Raw genomic sequence first — 20,472 nt, forward strand, 5'->3', positions numbered from 1 at the left:
GTCACAGCTGTTTCTGTTAACTTCCTGGAAGTAAACCACCTGAAAATAGTAAACCCTGGGAACCTTTCTGCACACAGCTAAGTACAACTATTTTTTCGACACATCATCAACAACATCATTGAATTGTCTTTAATAATCAAAAGAAACTAAACAAGTAAAAGACATAACCAGCCAGACAAAAGTGCACCACCATGATCGTCATTTGGCTATAAAAAAAATACCAGCACGTAAAAGTTGGTCACAGAAGTCTTCGATATGGAGTTTGGATCCAGTAATGTATGTATGGGATACAGATGCAAAGGTATTAGATTAAATTAAGACATTCACATTTTGCTTACCAAATTCCTATGAATGATGGATATTCACACAACCAAACCAATTATGCAGCAGGTACACAGCATCGCAATGTTAGTAACAGAAATGAGGCTTTTTTCTAAAGATTATATTTATGTTTACGAGGTTAAAAGTACAGTGACTGTGTCAATACTCAACTGTGACTTGAATCAATCTCTGGTTTCTTTCTATAAGCAGTCTAAACACTTCTCCAACTTCTCTCTCATTTTCCAAGTGGAGAATTTGACGACAGAAGAATTTAAAAGTATGAACACAAAAACAATTCTGTGCCTTGCTGAATACAAAAGAAGACACATAGTACACGTATAATGCAAGAAAATAAAATAAAATTTCAACATTAAATTAGAAAGTTCAAAAAAATAAAACAATGGTCTATTTTAAATAAAAAATGGAATAAAAATGTATATCTACATCTGTATATAAAAATGAAAGATTAAAATAAGTTAGATTGGTTTCAGTATATGGAAATCCATTTTTTCATATATCTGCAAAAGTGACCGAGGATTGCCTATCAACAAGTCAATAATCATTGTTACATATCCAAATACATAAGGTATGCAGGCATGGGTCAAACAGCAAGGACTTTCAACTTTTAGCAAATGAGATGGCCTTGACGGTTCTATAATCAACAGCACACAAGTATTTGACAGGATTTAATTAGCCATTTGAGCCAGGTCTGCTGAAATGTCACAGTGGGTTGTAAAATCCTACACAGTAGCAGCAACTGGACAGCACACCCCTCACAGTTTAACACTGTTGTGTGGGGACCAGAGAGCAGCAGAGAAAGGCTGAACCATAGAGGTTAAAACTGCATATTATTCATCTGGATGCATGCAAATGAAATGAGTTGCGTATTAGGATCCATTCAATTCTATGTGTTTTGTGAAACCACCATGGTACTGATACCCTGGGGTTTTATTCAGTATTCTATTAGACCAATCAGTTCTTTCAAAGGACCGCTCAACCCAATACCAAGGTAGATGAGGTCAAATAAAAGAAAGGGGATACATCGCTCTCAGCTTGCCTTGCCTTCCTGTGGGGGTGGTGGGTGTATGCTATGTCCAAATGCTCTGCTCCTCCATATCATGAGTGCACCCCATTCTAATAGGAATGTCTACTTAACACTTATTCCCTGCTGCTGGAATGAATGATTACATAAAGTAATGAAAAAACAGTGTACAAAAGTGTGTATGTGCGCAACATCAAATGAAGGAGCAGAGATAAAGGACGCAGGTTAAGGCACCTTGGAACCCTGATGAACCTCAGGTACCCTGAAGTGATCCAGGGTGTGGTTAGCATTTATCTCCTGTTCGGATGTCTGGTGGCCAACTGCAATATCATGCAACCTAGAATAGTCCATGGCGGGTGTTTGTGTTTATGTGTTAAGCTCTCTCCCATTGTTCCCCACCTTCATCTCCCCATATGCCCCAGAAAGAACAGCGTCTACTGATTACAGCAACTTGTGACAGATGCCAAGACTGTAGTGTGCTTTACTTTCTGGCCTGTGCATTTACAATCATACACAGTTTAAGGAATAGTTCCACATTTTGGGAAAAAATCAGCTGACTGTACACTAAATGTGAAGCCAGAGCCAACAGGTTATTAGTGTAGCTTAGTATGAAGACAGAGGCAGTTATCCCGGTTCAGTACAGTAACACTATTGATCCTGTTTGTTGAACTCGTACACAGAAATCTGAAGCCATGTTGTGGTTTTTTGCGGTGGTTGCATAATGACTTGTAGATGGCTAATGACAAGTTCACACTACAGGATTTCAGCCCTGATCTTGCTGTTGCATGGTTTTGGAGATCGTTGACAAGAAACCCCAGATCAGAGGCAGATCGGCACACGCTTCTGTGAACAATGATCAGTATGTGTGAACAGTCTAAAGACAATCTAGTAGGCTAAATGTCTGGTTGAATCGTAGACGGGTCACAGAGCCAGGAACAAGCTACAGCCAATGAGAGCAGACACTAGTCTCTCTCCGCTGCTGTCATCAGCAGTAGCTTTCTGATGCTCTACTCTCTCTCTGTCATACATCTAGTTGATTGGAGCCAGCACAATGATAGTCCATAATTTCTCAGAATATATACACAAAAGCTGTTCAGTTTTTGTAACCGTGTCATCCTGCTGAACCACAATACAAGCAGGCAGTTTCACATTTTCAGTGCAAAAATAATGCTGCCCGCGCATCATAATCCATCTTCTTACTCATTCTTTTCTTTTGTTCCTTTTTTCTGCTGCAAATCAGTGCACAAATAACTTGGCCTGCCTGGTGTCAGGTCTTGTGTGTGTGATCTTGTGGTGTGTGACCCCATGTCGCTGACCAGTCATGTAGTATAAATACCACAACTGTGAGACACCCATTTACAACACAGAAAGTTGTGTAATTTGGGCATAAGATACACTCAATGCCTCTAGCTTTGTACTAGCAATGCCACATGAGGGAGGTATTGATCTTTTCATCCAACAGCAAATAAGATTATTTCCCAAAATGTTTAAGTATTCATATGAGACATTAAACAACACATGTACAAACGACTTATAGCTCCATTCAAACATCAGAAGTCCAACAATTAAAAAAACATGAACTAAAAAAAGCTCAATATTCTGACAGTGACATACAGACACACAGATATCCAGCTTTACATACAACACACTTACACACACGGTGACAAGTACAGCAGAGCTGCCAAGTCCATGTGTCTTTACATCAACCCATCCCCCACTCCCAAGGTCCACATTTACAGTAAGAGAGGACTATAACACAGAACACAGATTTAGGAAGCTAGGAAGAAGAAGTGCATTGAAGATACTGCAGTCCAACAATGGGGTGTGGGAAGGGGGTTCTAAGCCCGCCTTCATTTTTTTCTGTACATTAAGAACATTGTGACATGTATATAAGACATCAGTGGCATTTAGCCAAGTGTAGGGAAGGATAACAGCAGAACAGAGTGATGTGAGGCTTCATACGTGGCTGCTGTTCTGGTGTTGTATTGACTCACTCTCAGGATGAGTTAATAGTTATGTGGATATAGTTACAACCTGCAAAGCAGCAGTAGTCTTAAAGTTTCTCTATGGTTTGCAGAATGCAAGATTCTGACATCTTGACAAAAACAAATAAGACAAATGAAACCCATTCTCTCAAAGTTGAGTCCCAAAGTGGCAAGGTGCACAGGAGTGGTTGGTGGTGATATTAGTGGTAGAAGCTGTCACTTAGGCACCAGGCCGCGGGACTGTGGGTAAAGTGGGGATCCAGGACTGGAGGGGCTGAATGAGGAGGTTGGGGTACTCGACTTCTTGCCCGTTTTTGGTCGACTGAGAAAGCAATGACACAGGGTTAAACAGATTGTGGCAATCACAGCAAAAAGGTTATGAGCCTACACATTTTGAGGATTTATTGTAATTTTCTATGAATTCCTTTGCTTCCTGACCAACTGCAAATAATACCAATACAAGCCCGACCACAGAGTTTGCCACAAAATGAATACATGTGCCATCTCAATAGCAATAGGAGAGATACAGGTTTGCCTTACCCAGACTTTGGTTTCTTGAGGCTGTCGCTGGTGCTGGCAGGTGGGGTTGGTCCCAAGCTGCTGCGAAAGCCTGAAGCATCTACCTGGATGTCATCCTCATCCCTCAGAGCATCTTCCAGAGCTGCTGCCACCTTTGGGGCGATAACTGGCTCCTGATACTCTTTGGTGGTCCGAGCTGGCAGGTCCATGTCCAGCATCATGATGTTTTCAGCCTGGGGAAACACAACAGAAGCACACTCATTTAAGAGTCAGTCCAGGTACATTTTATGACCCATCAATGAAGGTTATCATATACCGCAAAAAGGCTCAAGACTCACATTTGAAAATATGTATATTGCCTTTAAGAATTTAAAAATCTTGCATGTTGATATTGGCACAATTGGGAAAATGTTTTGTGCTTGATGCATGTGCATCAAGCAGAGCAGTATGAAAGACAACACAGAGAACGATTTAGAGTGACTTGCAAATAATAGTGCTGACACTGAGTCTTTCTGATCTGATTTAAGGGAAAAATCAGCTTTGCCTGCTGTGTGAGAGCCTGATCATATGTGGTATTAAAACATCCATCTGGGGGGAACCAATCACAAGTGGACAGCTGAGCTCGTCAGTTCACATGTGGCATACGCAAGCTGGAATGACCACTTGTGATCAGATCTCACTTCCCTGCTCTATTTGCAAATAAACACATACATCACAATGGACGTGATGTTTTTTTCCACAAAGAAAGAAAGAACTGAATGTTTAACATTTAGCTAATTCACAAGAGGGCCCGAATAGTTGAGAATTTGAGAAAGCATCACACCTTTTAGAACAGCGGGGCCAACAGTTGGCCCCCCAAAAGATTCAATTTGGCCCACCAGATGTTTCTAGCCAATTATATAAATTTTTTTTAAATATAACAATGTCTATGATTTTATATTTTTTTAAGTAATAATGCTCTTCAAATATGCAGTTTCCCTTATTATTAATACATTTTTATAATCTCAGTAAGGGTTTGAGAAGGAAGTCAGTCAATTCAGAGAACTTGGGATCCTAGTTCCATTTTGCATCATTACAATACAATACAATACAATACAACACAACACAACACAACACAACACAACACAACAGGTGCTTGCTTTTGGCCAATGATCCACCATTAAGTTTCAGTTTTGGACCCCCTAAGGGAAAAAATTTGGGCACCACTGGTTTTTGACAAAGTAGTAGCCTATATTAGTTTAGTGTATTTGTAAAATGTGACATGTTTAGCATAAATTAAAGTGTAAATTGAGTGTAAATGGTGAAATCAATGTAAACAGTGTGTTCAAACAGCTGCTAAATGTTGGCAGGTAAGACTTTAGCACTTTAGACACAAGCAGACAGGCTGGTACAGCCATGCTGCCACAAACTGACACTTTTTACAGGGAAACAAACAACTTCATGTTTTAGTGCTGAATTAACAAGAAGGAACCGATGATTTAGAATTTGTCGTCGCTGTTTCTAAAGGTTCATCAAGTTTCTCCTCACTCCACAACTCTTAAAACTTTCTGATTTGTTAAGGGAGTCTGGAGATATTGTGGTTACTAGTTTATTGGTTGGATCAGTTGAAACAGTGTGTTCACAAATATCTGCTGCTAACATTAGCAGGTTAAGAGAGCCCAAACATGTCAGTGAAAGAGGGTGGTGTGTTTTATGTGCAGAGACCGGTCAGCTGGAGGTTTATGTGTGAACACATTTATCAGTGTAGAAGGGGAGGGGGACAAGAGCTTACTTTATATCTCATGTCTGGCCTCATCATCATGGCCACGTGAGCATGGTGACTGAGAGGCCTCCTGTACCCAACCGCTGAGAAAGGCCTGGTCATCATCTGATGGTCACTAGAGCAGACACACAGAGAGTCAGAATTTGACACATTTCTGACAGCGTTATACAATAAAGCAGTGAACTCTTCTGTCATTATAAAGGAAACTAGAATTACAGTATCATGGTTGTATGCCTTGGCACACCAGTCAAGTTGCTGTTCCAGACTTGTGGTGTTAAATAATGACCAGAACATTTTTTGCAGAATATTAAGATGTCATAGTGCATTTAACCTCTGACCTTTTGGATATCAAATGTGATAATTTAATTTCCTATCTCATTAGACATTTGTATGTCAAATCTTATCGGAATTATCGTATTTATTCTTGAGTTATGGCAAAAAATGTGTTTTGTGAGGTTACAGTGAACTTGACCTCAACCAAAAACTAATCAGTTCATCCTTCAGTCATGGTGGACATTTGTACCAAATTTGAAGAAATTCCCTCAATGTATTTCTGAGATATCACGTTCACAAGAATGAGGCGCCATGAGGTCACACTGACCTTGACCTTTGGCCACCAAATTCTAATCAGTTCATCCTTGAGTCACAAGGAACAGAGGCATAAAAACTCTTAACACTGTGTTGAGTATTTCACAAATGCTGCTACAATCTGTAAATGCTGCATTATGTGGAAATGCAACCGCTGCTCCAAAACTGAGCCCATCCATAAAAATAAACAAAGATTTCAAGGTAGTCTGATCTGAGTGAGTAAGGATCCCCTTAGACAGTGAATTATTTGATTTGGGACTGAATACATCAAAAACCATGTATGGGCATGTTCACAAGATCACAAATTAGGGATGCATCAATCTGACTTTTTGTCCCTTGACACAGATTCTGGAACTGACATTCAGGCTATTGGTCTAAACCTTTTGGAGTTTGTACGAAGATGACACAACTATGTCTAATGTAGGGCTGGGCGATATGGCAAAAAATATAATCCCGTTTTTTTCCCCCCATATTGATCAATATCGATATTTGTCACAATATATCGTTAGATCATGCTGCCAGATTGAAGACAATATTGACTGAAGTCTGAAGAAACCAGAGGGTTAATTATTTGAACTTTAGAAAAGTTTATTTACAAAAAAATAGTAATGTAAACATTTAACCGTGCAAGAGGTAGAAATCTGAGTAAAAAGTTACTTAATGTAAACATTTAACTGTGCAAACATCTGCCTTAAGAAAACAACAGAAGTTAGCTTGCCTTGTAACTTTAAGTACCTTAAGCAGGGCGGCAAACATCTTAAATGTTTATACAACCTAGACAAAAAAAGTGGATCACGACAGTCCTGGCATATTTAAGTACGACTGTAAAATAAAGTAATATTGATCATGCAGTGTTTCCCACACATTCATTTATTTGTGGCGGTCCGCCACAATATCTACATTGGCTGCCACTTATTGATTTTCTATTTTTGGAGCTGAGCTTCCCATTCTCATTTACTCAAGACAGCGCACCTGTCAGTGAATAGCATGATGTTATATACTCCGATACAGTGGATGGCGGTGTGGTTTTTAATCCACCGGTAAAACCAACGAAGCAGAGGAGGAGCATTTAACCATGGACCTATTACTACTGTACACAGTCCTCGAGGCAGAGCCCCATTCATTCCTATGAAAGCTGCTCAGTGGCGCATGAAGCCAAAAGCGCTCGACTTCTGGCCGGGGCTCTTCAAATAGCTTCGGCATTGTGCGGCCCATAGAGCGTGCACAGAGACTTCTGCAAAGAAACGGCTGGCCTCATTCACAAGACCAAGCCCCCAGGAAGAGCACCAGGCCTTGAAGCCAGTTTTCGTAGTGGCCAGACTGTGCAATTACATCGTCGCGTGATGCACTCGGGCCCAAAAAGACTTTTTTCCATAAGCTAACCTTGTGAAAGAAGCATCTGTAAAACGGTGGATAATTGTTTTTGAGCCTCACGACCCTCGCGAAATGACTCGTTTTACTGACAGAATTTGAGCCATTCGGTCCAATAAAATTTGGAAAGTCTACAAGAGCCGCTTGATTAAATTATTTTATCCCCATTCAAGTTAGCCGAGTGCTAAACCGGAAGTTAGCAGGTTCGGTCCCTGGCTGCAGTCGCATTTATTTTTGCCAAGTGATAGACTGTTGGATCTTTCCATAGAGTAAAAATGTACAAGGTTGATCACTGAAATCAACATAAATTTGATCGATTCGGGGAGGCTGTAGCTCAGGAGGTAGAACGGGTCGTCCAGTAATCGTAAGGTCACTGGTTCAAATCCCCCGCTCCCCCAGCTGCATGTCAAAGTGTAGCTTGAGCAAGATACTGAACCCCAAATTGCTCCTGATGAGCAGGAATGGGTGAATGTGACAAGTGTTGTGAAGCGCTTTGAGTTGTAAATGCGAGCCCATTTATCGCAAGATCAGTTCGAGATCACCCAGCCCTACTGTAAGGTAACAACTTAACGCACCCAGGTGGTTTATTTCACAAAATGGTTTATAACACAGAACCATCTAGAAAGGTGCCAATAGAACCTGTTAGGAAAGGGGCAGGCACTTTCAAAAGTACTTGAGAGGTGATTGGACGAAACAACTGTCAATCACAGACTAACTTCTACCAATCAGATCAACAGGGGAGAGAACTACCACCAGTGGTGCCAGTTGGTAAATCAGAGTGAATACAGCCTACAATGCTGTTCTTTGCTCTTCTTTCAACATCAGATTCTCTTTTATATCTTTTGTGATATTACTGACGTTAAGGCAGCAGCTACGATAACCTCTTAAGAAGCTGCCATTATTACATAACATAACATAACATAACATAACATAAATAACAGTCGCTTCTTGCACTAGTTGCCACATCTAAACCACGCCCGTAGTTTCTAGTAGTTCCTCTTAGGACTCTGATTGGTTCAACCCCTATGTGTACATGGAGCATGGCAAGATGGATTGATCTCTAAAATCCAGCTGTTGCCCAAGATAAGAAACATGTAGCTGATACCAAATGCCAATTTATAACCATAGATGAGGATGCTCAAATATAAACATCTATATAATTTTCTATTTATCATTACATCAAAATTGTCCTGCTAAATAGGGATGCATGACATATACGTGACCAATAATTTCATTAGCCAGATATGGGGAAATTTCTATTGTCAGCTATTTATTGGAATCAGCAGAACTCAAGCTGATAAATAGAATTGATTATACAAAGCCAAATTGCTTTCACTGACTCAACAATTGCACTATCCACACTTAAATTGCAGAAGCTGGCAGTATGCACCTTAACGTTGGTTTGCAACTGCCAACAAAGATAGATAAGAAGAAGTACAACACGTTGTTGTTGCGCTCATGCTGTGTGACCCCTGGGTATAGCCTCTTAGATGGTTTTTCCCGGCACCAAATTGGGCGGTGGTGGTAGGTGAATCACCGCGTGAATCAGGCAAATTTTAACCGAACACATAGCTGCTATAGCCTATATTAATTTCAATGTCGATCTTACCGCTTCATGTGCTCCTCCAAATCAACACTACTTGCCACATGAGGATCATGATGGCTAAACAGTTGGTTGATTTTTTTGTATTTGGAAACCTGAGCCTCTAATGCCTGCTTCCTTTTCTCTCTAAGCTTTACAGCTACTCCTTTACTTTTTCACATTTTCATGTAATTTAACCTCGCAAAATATAAATGGGTAAAAAATAGGTTGTAACTCAAAGCCAACCGTAATAGTAAAGTACAACCACCGCGTTGGATAACTGCGGTCACTGCATGTTAAAAACTGTGATGAAGACATGGAATAATTATAGTGTTAGTTTTTGCCGACATTGACCATTCGAAATGGTGACAGCCTGGAAATTGGTGCAGGCGGCCGCCTCCAAAATTAATATGCAGGAAAGACCCTGTCTTAGTGTAGACCAGAGAGCCAAATTTGTTTTCTCTGGTGTGGATTTTTTTTACTGTTTCAGAGGAAGACAACATGATTGCAATTTGCAATGCATGTTCTGTTAGGTTTCTCAAAAGAGGGAAAAAGTCTACTGGTTTTAACACAACAAATCTTATTAGACCTGTGGAATAATAAATCATCCATCTTTGATCATTACATCTGTATATTTTGAACCCTCAGGAGTGAATAACTGCAGGTTAGGAATTTCTTTAATAAATACAAAAATGTGAAATTATTGGTTATCTTTGCAGTATCTGCCATGAGAAGCAGGTAATATTGGTTATCGGTATTGGTGGAAAAAAGTTCATATCGGGCATCCCTATCGCTATACAATGTAGTTCCCCCATTGTGTTTATTTGAGTTCTAGTTGCTATGAAGATAATTGTAATGTCAATCCTCATTTTCTGACCATCTCCTTTATCAAGCTTTGTTAAAAGTGTAAAACAATTTTGTTCTGTTATAAGAAAAACTGCATGCAGTGAACCTTTAGTAATGTTAGCTAACGGTGAATGTCAATGTCAACACGTATGGTTTCATCTTAAAACTCATGTTTTGTCCTGTGTTGTTGTTATTTGTGACTCTGACGAAAACAACACAACTACTTGTTATTATAGGGGGAAAAGTTGTCTGTTAGGGGTAGGTGATGTGTTACTTTGCAATTCTAATCACATTAAACTTGTCTGTAACACAGTAGTGTAAGGCTTTATTATTCCTCAATTCAATAATCACACTGCAGTAACTTAATGAATCACAATATGATTAAACAAAGGAAGGGAGCAGAAGTGAAGACTGACCACGGAGCCATGTAAAGTGGACGAGAAATGCTACAAAATCCTGATCCAACACATCAGATCAGGGCATCTCCACAAAATATTGAATGTAATGGCCATGGATTTTTCGCAAGAAAGTCAAAGAGTGGGGAAAGAAGTCGGCAAACGTGTTTAAATATGATTTGAAAATCTTTTATGTGACTTAGGCAGAAATGTTCATAGAAGAGGCAATGTTTTAAAGTTTTATTCATCAGTAATGGTTGTTTAACAATGAACACAGCAAGTTTCAAGATCCCACGTTACTTATGTCTTGTTCCGTTTTGATTGAGAGACCCCTAGCGGCAGATTTAATGTGCTAATTTATAGTCCGACCGATTTAGTGGCCAAATAATATCATCAGATATTGGCCTATTACAAATAGGTATCAGTATATATGTTATACACTGAGGTATGAGGTTTGTTTGAGAATTTAAAATGCAGTAAAGATGCTTGGGGTGAATTTTAGGGATGCACCGATGCATCGGCCGACCATCGGCATCGGCCGATGTTCGGCTAGTTAACTGCCATCGGCCATCGGCAAAAAAAGATTACATTCACCGATGGCAGTGGCCGATGTTTATGTTGATTTAAATGTCGCATGAACGCTGTGCTCGGGAGGAACCTTTCTATTTTCCTTTTTTTGGGGGGGGAACATAACTATGCCCACAAGAGGGCGCCAGCGCCACACTTTTCTTAGTCAGGTAAAAGAAGATGGCGACCGTGTGGGAATATTACACTGTGTCGGAGGACGATCCCCGTCATGCTGTTTGCAATGCGTGTAAAACTAATATTTCAAGAGGTGGGACCGACAGAAAGTCGTTTAACACATCAAATTTAATTGGACATTTGAAAAGCCGGCACGCAGCGGTGTACAACGAGTATCTGCAAGCTGACCACAAACGGAAAAATGAAGCTGCCAAGAAAGCGAAAACAGCCACCGCCGGCAAGACTCAGACTTTAATTGACACGGCCTTTGAGAGAGTAAAAGAACTGGCTCCAGACAGCGCTAGAGCAAAACAAATAACAAAGAAGGAAAGAAAAAACATCGGCATCGGCCATCGGCCATGTCGTTATTTTAAACATCGGCATCGGCATCGGCCCAGAATTTCACAATCGGTGCATCCCTAGTGAATTTATAATCTTTAAATCCTAAGTGAACTTTAACTTAATTGTCTTAAATGACACCATTGCACTGAAACAGTAAAGTTATACTGTAAAATTTTCTGCCTCCGTATCATATATTTGTCATAACTGATTACTGCATTTGAATAAGCATTGCAAATAATGTGTCTTTATCAACTGATATATAGATAGCTCCCTAATATCAGTATCTGCCTCATCCCTGAAAATTGAGTATTGGTCAGGCTCTCATTTAATCAATTATACAAGCTCTTCATTCTCATTTTAAAAACTAACACTAACATGCATGCTCAAGATGGAGCCCTTCTAGCCAGCTGAAGAATCTACCAAAAAGTCTGTTACTAGTATACTGTGACTTACTCTTCTATACGTGTGATGGGCTTCATTTTCCAGTATTCATCCTCCTCATCAAAGTAAGCTCTGTTGACTATTTTGTTCTTCTCCTCTAAGGGAATGAAGTTCTCAATGATAAGGTGCCTGAAAGTCAGAAAGAAAAACAACTCAGACAGAGGCAGTAACAGACATCAATGCAGAGAAAAACATACCAGTTCAGTCTTGTGACTCTCGTCCTGCTGTGTGTTATATTTAAGAGTAATTTGGCTGAACAGAGTCAGCAAGATTCTAACAATTCAACAGTACAAACTGGAAAGCATTTTCTCCTTTTTATGAATTATTTGAGCCTGTATTGGCATCTTTTACTTAATTTCATTGTGTGAGGTTGGGTTGGGCAATATGGCCTTGAAATAATAACCATATATTATAGATATCATAGATACCATAGATATCATTAGGCTATATCAGGATACACAATATTTATCTCAATATTTTAAAATCTGCTCAAAAGCACTTCATAAATGCTAGGACTTGATGACAAAATCAAATACCACAATATATTTTGACCAAATACTGCAATATTGATATTGTGACAATATTGTAGGGATGACTACTGGTACTTTCACAAAATACTAACACAATGGCATTTCTGATCAATGATCATCAGTAATGGAGATATAATGAGTAAGTGGCTAAAGACAAGTATTAGAACAGTCTGGTAAGTTCAGAAAGAATGACATCGCTTTAGTGAAATGCCAGTGAAAAGGAAAAAACAAACAAACAAAACAACAGGAAAAGACAACACTCACGTCATATCACCATGTAACCATATCCATAATCTAACACCATATATAGTCTCATATCTTGATTACAATATAATATATGTTGCTCAGCTCTAGAATTAGGGTTTATGTCTGAAATCAAATGCAGTTAGTTTCTTTACAGCATATGGTCCCTGCTCTGCTAGGGCAGATGGTGGTCATAATAGATACAATATTGATCAATGTCTTCCTGACAGGCCAACAGTATGATATTCAGGCTCCATACTTGAGTTTGAGATCCCTGGTGAGCTCGTTCTGGGTCTGTTCCAGGTCCTGCCGCTCATTGATGTGCGCCTCCTGGATGTCCTGGATTTCTGCCTTCACTGCCTGCAGTTTGGCAAACAGCTAGAGGACAGAGAAGGAGAGAGAAAACCAGGGTTACCATGATGACAGAAAATATTCAACCTTGAATTTGGCTTAGACACCTGCCTGTTATGAGGAATAATGAACTATCCAAGAAGACAAACAAAGCCAGTAGTGTTTTCTTACATGATTTGAAATGGTACCTGACCTACTTGCAAGGCATTTTATTACCAGATACATAGACCTCATAAGTACTGAACATCAGACTTTCAAAAGCAAATCGTTTTGCTGTACCTATGATTTCACAAATGATCAAACATGTACACTAAAAGTGTATTTTTATTTACTCAGAATGTATTCATTGATTACAGCAGCAAGGCCTGGAAAAGCATGCAGAAAACCATGTCTTGTGTCAGTGTAGATGGAGGACAGGAGAACTTTCCCACTGGCATTATTGGACGTGGCAAGTCAAACCAGGAGCAGGGCTACATCACTTAAATCACCCACTGGTGTGGCCACTACCTTTTTCAGTTTCTTGGTTTTAATGTCCACCTCCTGCTGCAGAGAGCTGTAGGTCTCCTTGAGCTCCAGAGTCTCTTCATCGTGGCTTTCCACTTGCTGCTGCATCTCCCGCTCTCGCCGTTTCTTGAAACACAGACACAGAGGCATACATTCATAAATTTAAACAGCAGTCACTAGGACCACACAAAAGTCACTAATTGAAAATGAGATGCACAATTTTTAACATTCACTCAGATAAGGGATAGTGTACAGCACAATGGCCATCCTCAAAAAATAATGCCCTACTAGGAGACAACAAAGACCATAATGTAAGTGGAGGACAGTGGGGAATATGCAATAATATGCTAATGTGTTGATAATGAACATAATGACTCTGGATACACAAGGGATCTAAAATTGCAATTAACAAGAATACAAATGCTTGGATAGTTGCTGGCACTCTCCACTAGCAGTTGATAAAACGATGACTGGGGGTTACTATCGAAGGCTCCACAATACATTGATCAATGTTCATGAAAACAGGGCCAGCTCAGGAAAAGAGGAAAACATGTCTCGAAACTACGCCATCTAGAGCACTCATTGTATAAGGAACAAACAGTTTTTATCTTAGATCTAAGAAATGTGTCTCAAACAGGAAAATTGTGTCTTGTCTTGTAGTCTACACACAAAACCAGCAGTGTCTAAAAAAATTCTACATCTACATTCAAAACTAATCTGTAATATTCTGTTAACCAAATACTTTCTGTAATCGTTAACAAACTTTAGTCAATGATGGAAAAATCTGAAGACTAAGCATAATTTTGACAGATTATAACCCTGAGAATGAGCTACTGTAGGTGTACCACATGCATACCACCTGTAGTAGACCCTCTTGCTATCCTGGTGCTGACGGGCGTTGAGGAGCTATGGACTCTTGGAGCGCATCAATGGACACTGTGATTCACAGATGGGTGCAGCCGCACATCTGGTGCAGACCAAGCGAATGCTGCAAGCTTTCCTCTAGTGATAGACTATTATCAGCAGGAATGATTATTGGATCTAATATTCAGCAATTTTCCAATTATCTTTATTTTTTTGTCTGATAAAATTAATGAATTTCAAGATGAGCTACTTTGGCTCTGATGCAGCTTTGTCACCACTATGCGAGCTCAGAGTCTTGCTCACAACACGTTGTGGATAAAAGCCCATCAACACTGAATAATCTCAATCTGCAAAGTAACTAGTAACTAAAGTTATCAAATAATTGTTGTACAACATTTGCCTGAGAAAATATAGTTGCGTGGAAGTATAAAGTAGCATAAAATTAAATTGTACTTTAGTATTTTACGAAATTAGTTACATTTCATATTCTCAATTTTTTTGCAACAGCAAAATGCTGATGTCCGTGACTAAGTGAGTGACTAAGTGGGTGACGAAGTGAGTGACGAAGGTCAACAGTAATTACATCACCGGGGGGTGTTTCCCTATCAGCTGGTGCCCTCCCTCCCCACACACAGAAGTTCGCTGACAGTGAAAAGAAGAAGAGTGACCAATGTGTTGTTGGAAGAAATGAGAAGGAGGTGGATAATGATGCTTTTTATTATTATTAAACCTTAATTTAGAGGCATGCTATGTAGGATTTGTTGGTTGCTGTTTATTAAAACACTATTAGAAGTTGGCACCAACTCCCCACCTCAACAAGGGAGACAGAAGGCCTTTTCACAGAGATTCCACACTATCGCCACAATGAAGGCTCGCATTCACGCCGCCTTTGTTTGTTCACACTGAACCGAGCAGTGCTCCAGTGTGTCATTTCATACAACATACTGGCATTGCGGAGCCAAAAGAGGTGTGATGGTACACATAATGTCGTTGAGATCTGTGTGTTTTTTTTTGTGTTTCCCCTGGTTTCACCGGTTTAATCTGAACATGTTTCCGACAACTGTTTATAATCATATGGATGCTGTGTTAATGTGCTGTGATTTGCGATCCTGACCCTCCATTCATTGTGGAAAGTGACAAAAGATATGTTTTTCGCTCTAAACGACATCACATAACCACCATCAGTAAATAGCGGACCCTGTCTGGCTCTCACTCATGGGGAAGGATGCTGTTTTTTGGGGGAAAGTTCACTGAAGTCTCGGTCAGGAGGGCTGACTGTCGCAGTGATTTATTTTCTACATAAGTTGCCCAAGACAGTAACTGCAACAGCACAATAGTGGAAGGGGACAAAGACATGTTGAGTTTTTTTGCTCTAAATTGTATCACATAATCACCACCATTCAACTGAGGGAGCCGCCTGGCTCTGCTGCCGGGGACAGACTGTTTTTTGGGAGAGTAGGACAGACAGGGTGACAGACACTTTTCCACGTATAAATGCAATATTCTTTCTCCTCATATTAGTTGCCAAATACACGACCTGCTACCACATTACTGTTGTTTGGTCCTGTAACATTGCTTTGTGGGTTGAAGTGTGGGACATTTCTCTTTTATTTGATGAGGGAAAAAAGAGAAAGATCTGTTTAGCTGTCAATGATAACCGCCATCAGACCGACACACTCCTGTCCGGCACTGCCGACTTTTCCATTCACACAGACGTCGTCTCGTCTCTGTTACCACCTCCACTGGCAGATGAGAGGCTTAACTTTCACACAGACAGCGAGGGGGATTATCAACACTTGTCATAATCAAAATGTAATGTTCAAATAGAAATTAGAGGTTAAATCAATACAATTAAGAAGCTGATTATTTTACTACACAACTAGGAATAATCAGGTCATACATAAACTTGAAAAAGACAAATGTAATATATATATATATATATTATATAAATAAAGTCAAATTTTAAATGCAAAAGCTGAAAAGGAAATGCTCAAACTGAAAACATTTGTAAAGATAAAATTGTAAATGTTAATGGAAATAAGACATGGGAAACATGAAATGTGTAACTCAGAATGGGGAATATTTAAGCTTAAATGGAAATGTGTTAAATAAGGGGAAATAATCAGTAGACCTCAGCATTATACATATTTTTTTAGGCTACAGCTGTCTGAATGAGAAAAATATATAGGCCTAAAAAGAAGAGTTACTGTGAGCTGACAAATGCTTTTTTTCCCCACATATGAGCATGTCACATCCAGGAATTCATATCATAAACTCACTTCACACCTTGACCAGACATGGTCCAGCCATACACTAGGCTTTGACCTAGTCTTGTTTAATTTTTACTACAAATCTTTTTCAGTTCCAAATATTGGGTATTGCTCTCATTTAGAACTAATAATCGGTATTGGTAGAGCATATACCTCCGTCAAAGCCCAACAGTCCCTTTATCGCATTAAATTGTACTCACTTATAGATACCAGCCACCTAATTCTTTCATCAAGATCCATGCATTATTCCCTGAGAAATTGACGAAAATGTTAAAAAAAACCAACCAATAACACATTGTTAAAGAAAGTGAGAAAGAATTCCTGGATCCATTCCTTTATCCACACCAAAAGTTAATGTGGCCCAAGACCTACATCCTAGTTTGGTGGTAATCTGTTCAGTAGTTTTGTGTAATCCTGCTGATAAACCAACCAACCAACACACATAGGTGAAAACACAACCTCCTTGGTGGAGGTAATAATTCAAATGACAGGTTATAATATATCATGGCAGAATGTTTATGACCCTGTCCGTCAAAATGACAGACAATAAGAAAGGCTGACACAACCTCTGGACCAGGGGTTACTGTCATATTCTCCGAAAACACCCATCAATGAAAATAGAGACTGCTCCTGACAAGATGAAAAAACTTATTAAGAGTATGGTTCATTTTTTTATGTTTGGTCTACCTGTTCAGCGATTTCCTGCCTCTTCTGCTCCAGCATTCTCTGTTGTTCATTGGTGTGATCTACAATATTCTTCCCCCCTACTAGGAGTTTACTCTCCATTGCCTGGATGGAGAAGAAAGAAAGGATCAAACCACTTCAAGTCACATGGAGGAGAAAATCAGTTGCATTTGACTCAAAAACATTTTACCAGCTGGGTTGCACGAACATTGAAAGAATTTAACCACAACAATACAGTCTATTGACTGATGACAAAATCTACTGGCTTGTGTGTGCAGTTAAAGGCAGAGAAATCATGTGTTGGATCCAATCAAACAAAATGCGATATTTGAGTCTATACTATACCTTTTCTTCAAATTGGATGAATAAGGTATATACTGGATGTACAGAAGGACACCCAGTCTGGCAAAGTCTGCTTACCTTCACTTTGGCTGCAAGCATCTCTCCGGCCTCCCTCTCCCTCTTCAAATCTTCCATTTTCCTCTCTTTCTCTTTAAGCAGCCGAACTTTCTCCTCCGCCACCAGACTGTGATCCTCCATGATAGCCTTTCTCTCTCTCTCCAACTTCTCCTGCTGCTCCCGCCAGTAATCCCCTTTGTCATCCCCATCTTCATCATCGTCCTCTGTCTCTCCTTCCAGATCTTCACCATCGCTTCCTTCCCCAGCCCTCCTCCTCCTCTGCTGCCTCCTTTTCTTCTTTCCTGAACGCTTCTGCAGCTGTGCCTTCAGCCTGGCAATCTCCTCCTGAAACTCCCTGAGCAGGGCATCCTTGGGGTCCTCGTTGATACGTGGTTTATTCTTGATGTTCTTAGCCCTGTTGGAGTAGCGCAGCGTTGTCAAGGTCTCCTCCACATTGTAGGATGCTGGTCCAATGTTGGCAACCATGACAGTGCGGGCATTGCCTCCCAGAGAGTCCTGCAGCAGACGTGTGAGTTTTGAATCTCTGTAGGGGATGTGGCTGCTCCTCCCATCCACCAGAGCTGATATGACATTCCCCAGAGCAGAAAGCGACAGATTGATCTTTGTAGCTTCTTTAAGCCTCTCCCCCTGAGCACCAGTCTTGGTCTGTCTTTCACTCCCGGCTAAATCTACCAAGTTCAGTTTGCCAACTCTGATATGGTTCTCCCCATCCAAACCCAACTCACTGCACTCCACGGTGATGAGAAAGATGGCGTGGGAACGGGAGCTGTGTTCATTCATGTTAGTAGCACCCACTGAACGATTCTGGTTGCCCACATTCATGACATGTTCGATCTCTCGCACACTCTTGGTTACAAAAGATGAAAGGTCTTTAACATACACACCTGTGTCAGGCCTCTCCCTGAGCTCGAGACGACGCGACTGGTCTTTAGAGAGCAAGTCTTTGATCTCCTCTTGGTAAATTTCTAGATATGATGCTCTCACCAGGTACTGCTGATTCTGGGACCGCGAAATGTGAGTGAAGATATGCTCAAACGAGTTAGGGATCACTCCTCTCCTGTCTGGATCATTTCTCACCCCCTCCATAGTATATGTTTTCCCTGTACCCGTCTGCCCATATGCAAAAATGGTCCCATTGAACCCAAGTAGAACTGAATCCACTAGGGGCCTAAAGGTTTCATCATACAGATCTATTTGTTTGGAGTTCCAGTCATAGACTGAATCAAAAGTGAAGACTTTGGGAAGTTCACTGGCTGAAGCCTCCCTGGGGTTCCTTACAATAATTTGGCCCAATTTGACATCGACAGATACCACCCTTTCAAACTTGGCTGCCCGCTCTTTTTCATTCATAGGGCGACAGCGGACCACCACCTTGACCGACTCAGAGCTCTTGCTCTTGGACATGTTGCAGAGCAGCTGCCAACCCACACAGCCTGGCACTTTGTCTGCTCTGTCTTCCAAGTGCCACTTCAGGAACAGTGCACCAATACAACTGCCCACATCAGAAGCTGTTGGACAAGACACATTCAATGATTAGTACCAACCTGCAATGGCAACTGTCATCCATTCAACGACATCTTTACCAAGTAACTTAGGGCTCATACAAGATAAACGTTAACACAAATCTCATGTCAGACTAGCAATGACATAGTATGTAGTAGTAGCTAACCTGACGCCGAAACCTGTGCAGTTTCCTTATTCTTGATAACTTCTTTGACGTGGTTACACCATTTATGCGTAATAAGATTTTTCCAAATATCACAAAACGGAACTCCTGAGCACGGATGAGGTAAAAAATTAGTTGGTCAAAATGAATAACCTATCCATAATGTTACTTGACAGTGGTGAGAAGCAGAATGTAACGTTACACCCTGCTCTAACTGTTAATACAACGGTGCCAATGATGTTACCCCAGTTCAGCTAACCGATTTAGTCTATTAACCGGCGACTATAAACTTCTTGGTTAAGTAACCTCGTTTGTCAACGCTGGAATTCCAGGGTATGAAGTGACAGCTGTTGAGAGTACTTTGCTAGCAGTGACATGTTAATCAACCTTGTCTTTTACGGCAGATGCTCATTTAATTTGAGCAACGATGTGTTAAAATATTGGCTCGGCTAGCTAACCAACGTTAGCTTCTGCAAAATGCAGCCCATAACGACACCACAAGACCGGCCTAGCAACGACAAACACACTGTAACCTTAGCATCAGGTCTGGTAAGTTAGCATTAGCCCCACCTAGCTAACGCTAGTGGCGATGGCTTAAATTAAATCAACATATCGTCACACACTGATATAAAAACAGCTTCATTCAACCCATGCAGCAGAAACAAAGCTTCCCACCAGAAACAAGGCGTTATTAAAGATTTACCAGTGGTGGACGATAGCTAATACAAAATTCCCAGTCAGCCATTAGCCGCTGCTCGTCCTCTCAACGGTCCGGGTTACTTGTTGCCAGATACAAACACTATATCCCCCGTAAAAGGTAAGTGTGGAAACATACTAATCCATATAAATATTGTGTTTCTGAGTAAGCACATGCAATTCAGTTATGCATACAGTCCAACAAATGTTCTAACATTAAACATAGATGTGAATAACGAGGTTGAAGGTCCACATAAGTGCATTATGAGGAATACAAATTCAAAGTATCCTGGCATATCTGGCAACCAG

The 20,472-nt window shown here is 40.4% G+C and overlaps 1 protein-coding gene across 2 annotated transcripts; it reads right to left on the reverse strand.

The window, feature by feature from the left end:
* Window positions 1-994: 994 nt before the first annotated feature.
* Window positions 995-20,225, reverse strand: kif3b (kinesin family member 3B). 2 transcript variants are annotated; one of them, XM_073470692.1, is made up of 9 exons: window positions 20,171-20,225; window positions 17,802-19,309; window positions 17,385-17,486; window positions 13,567-13,689; window positions 12,968-13,086; window positions 11,948-12,064; window positions 5,639-5,744; window positions 3,889-4,100; window positions 995-3,670 (listed from the first exon to the last, which is right to left on the reverse strand). In XM_073470692.1, the coding sequence occupies exons 2-9, from the start codon at window positions 19,203-19,205 to the stop codon at window positions 3,565-3,567; spliced, it is 2,289 nt and encodes a 762-aa protein (XP_073326793.1). In that variant the 5' UTR covers window positions 19,206-19,309; window positions 20,171-20,225; the 3' UTR covers window positions 995-3,564. The 2 variants fall into 2 exon arrangements, with proteins under 2 accessions (XP_073326793.1, XP_073326794.1); XM_073470693.1 differs by lacking the exon at window positions 20,171-20,225 and adding an exon at window positions 19,471-19,765.
* Window positions 20,226-20,472: the final 247 nt, after the last annotated feature.

This window comes from Pagrus major, chromosome 7, assembly GCF_040436345.1.
Source record: "Pagrus major chromosome 7, Pma_NU_1.0".
Lineage (NCBI taxonomy): Eukaryota > Metazoa > Chordata > Actinopteri > Spariformes > Sparidae > Pagrus > Pagrus major.

Coding starts and splice junctions, on each gene's coding strand:
- kif3b (XM_073470692.1), bottom strand. CDS start 19,205: ATGTCCAAGAGCAAGAGCTCTGAGTCGGTCAAGGTGGTGGTCCGCTGT. Junction 13,690..17,384: donor GGCAGGAAATCGCTGAACAG/GTAGACCAAACA, acceptor CTGTGTTTCAAG/AAACGGCGAGAGCGGGAGAT. Junction 5,745..11,947: donor CCCATCACACGTATAGAAGA/GTAAGTCACAGT, acceptor TGTCTGCTCTAG/TGACCATCAGATGATGACCA.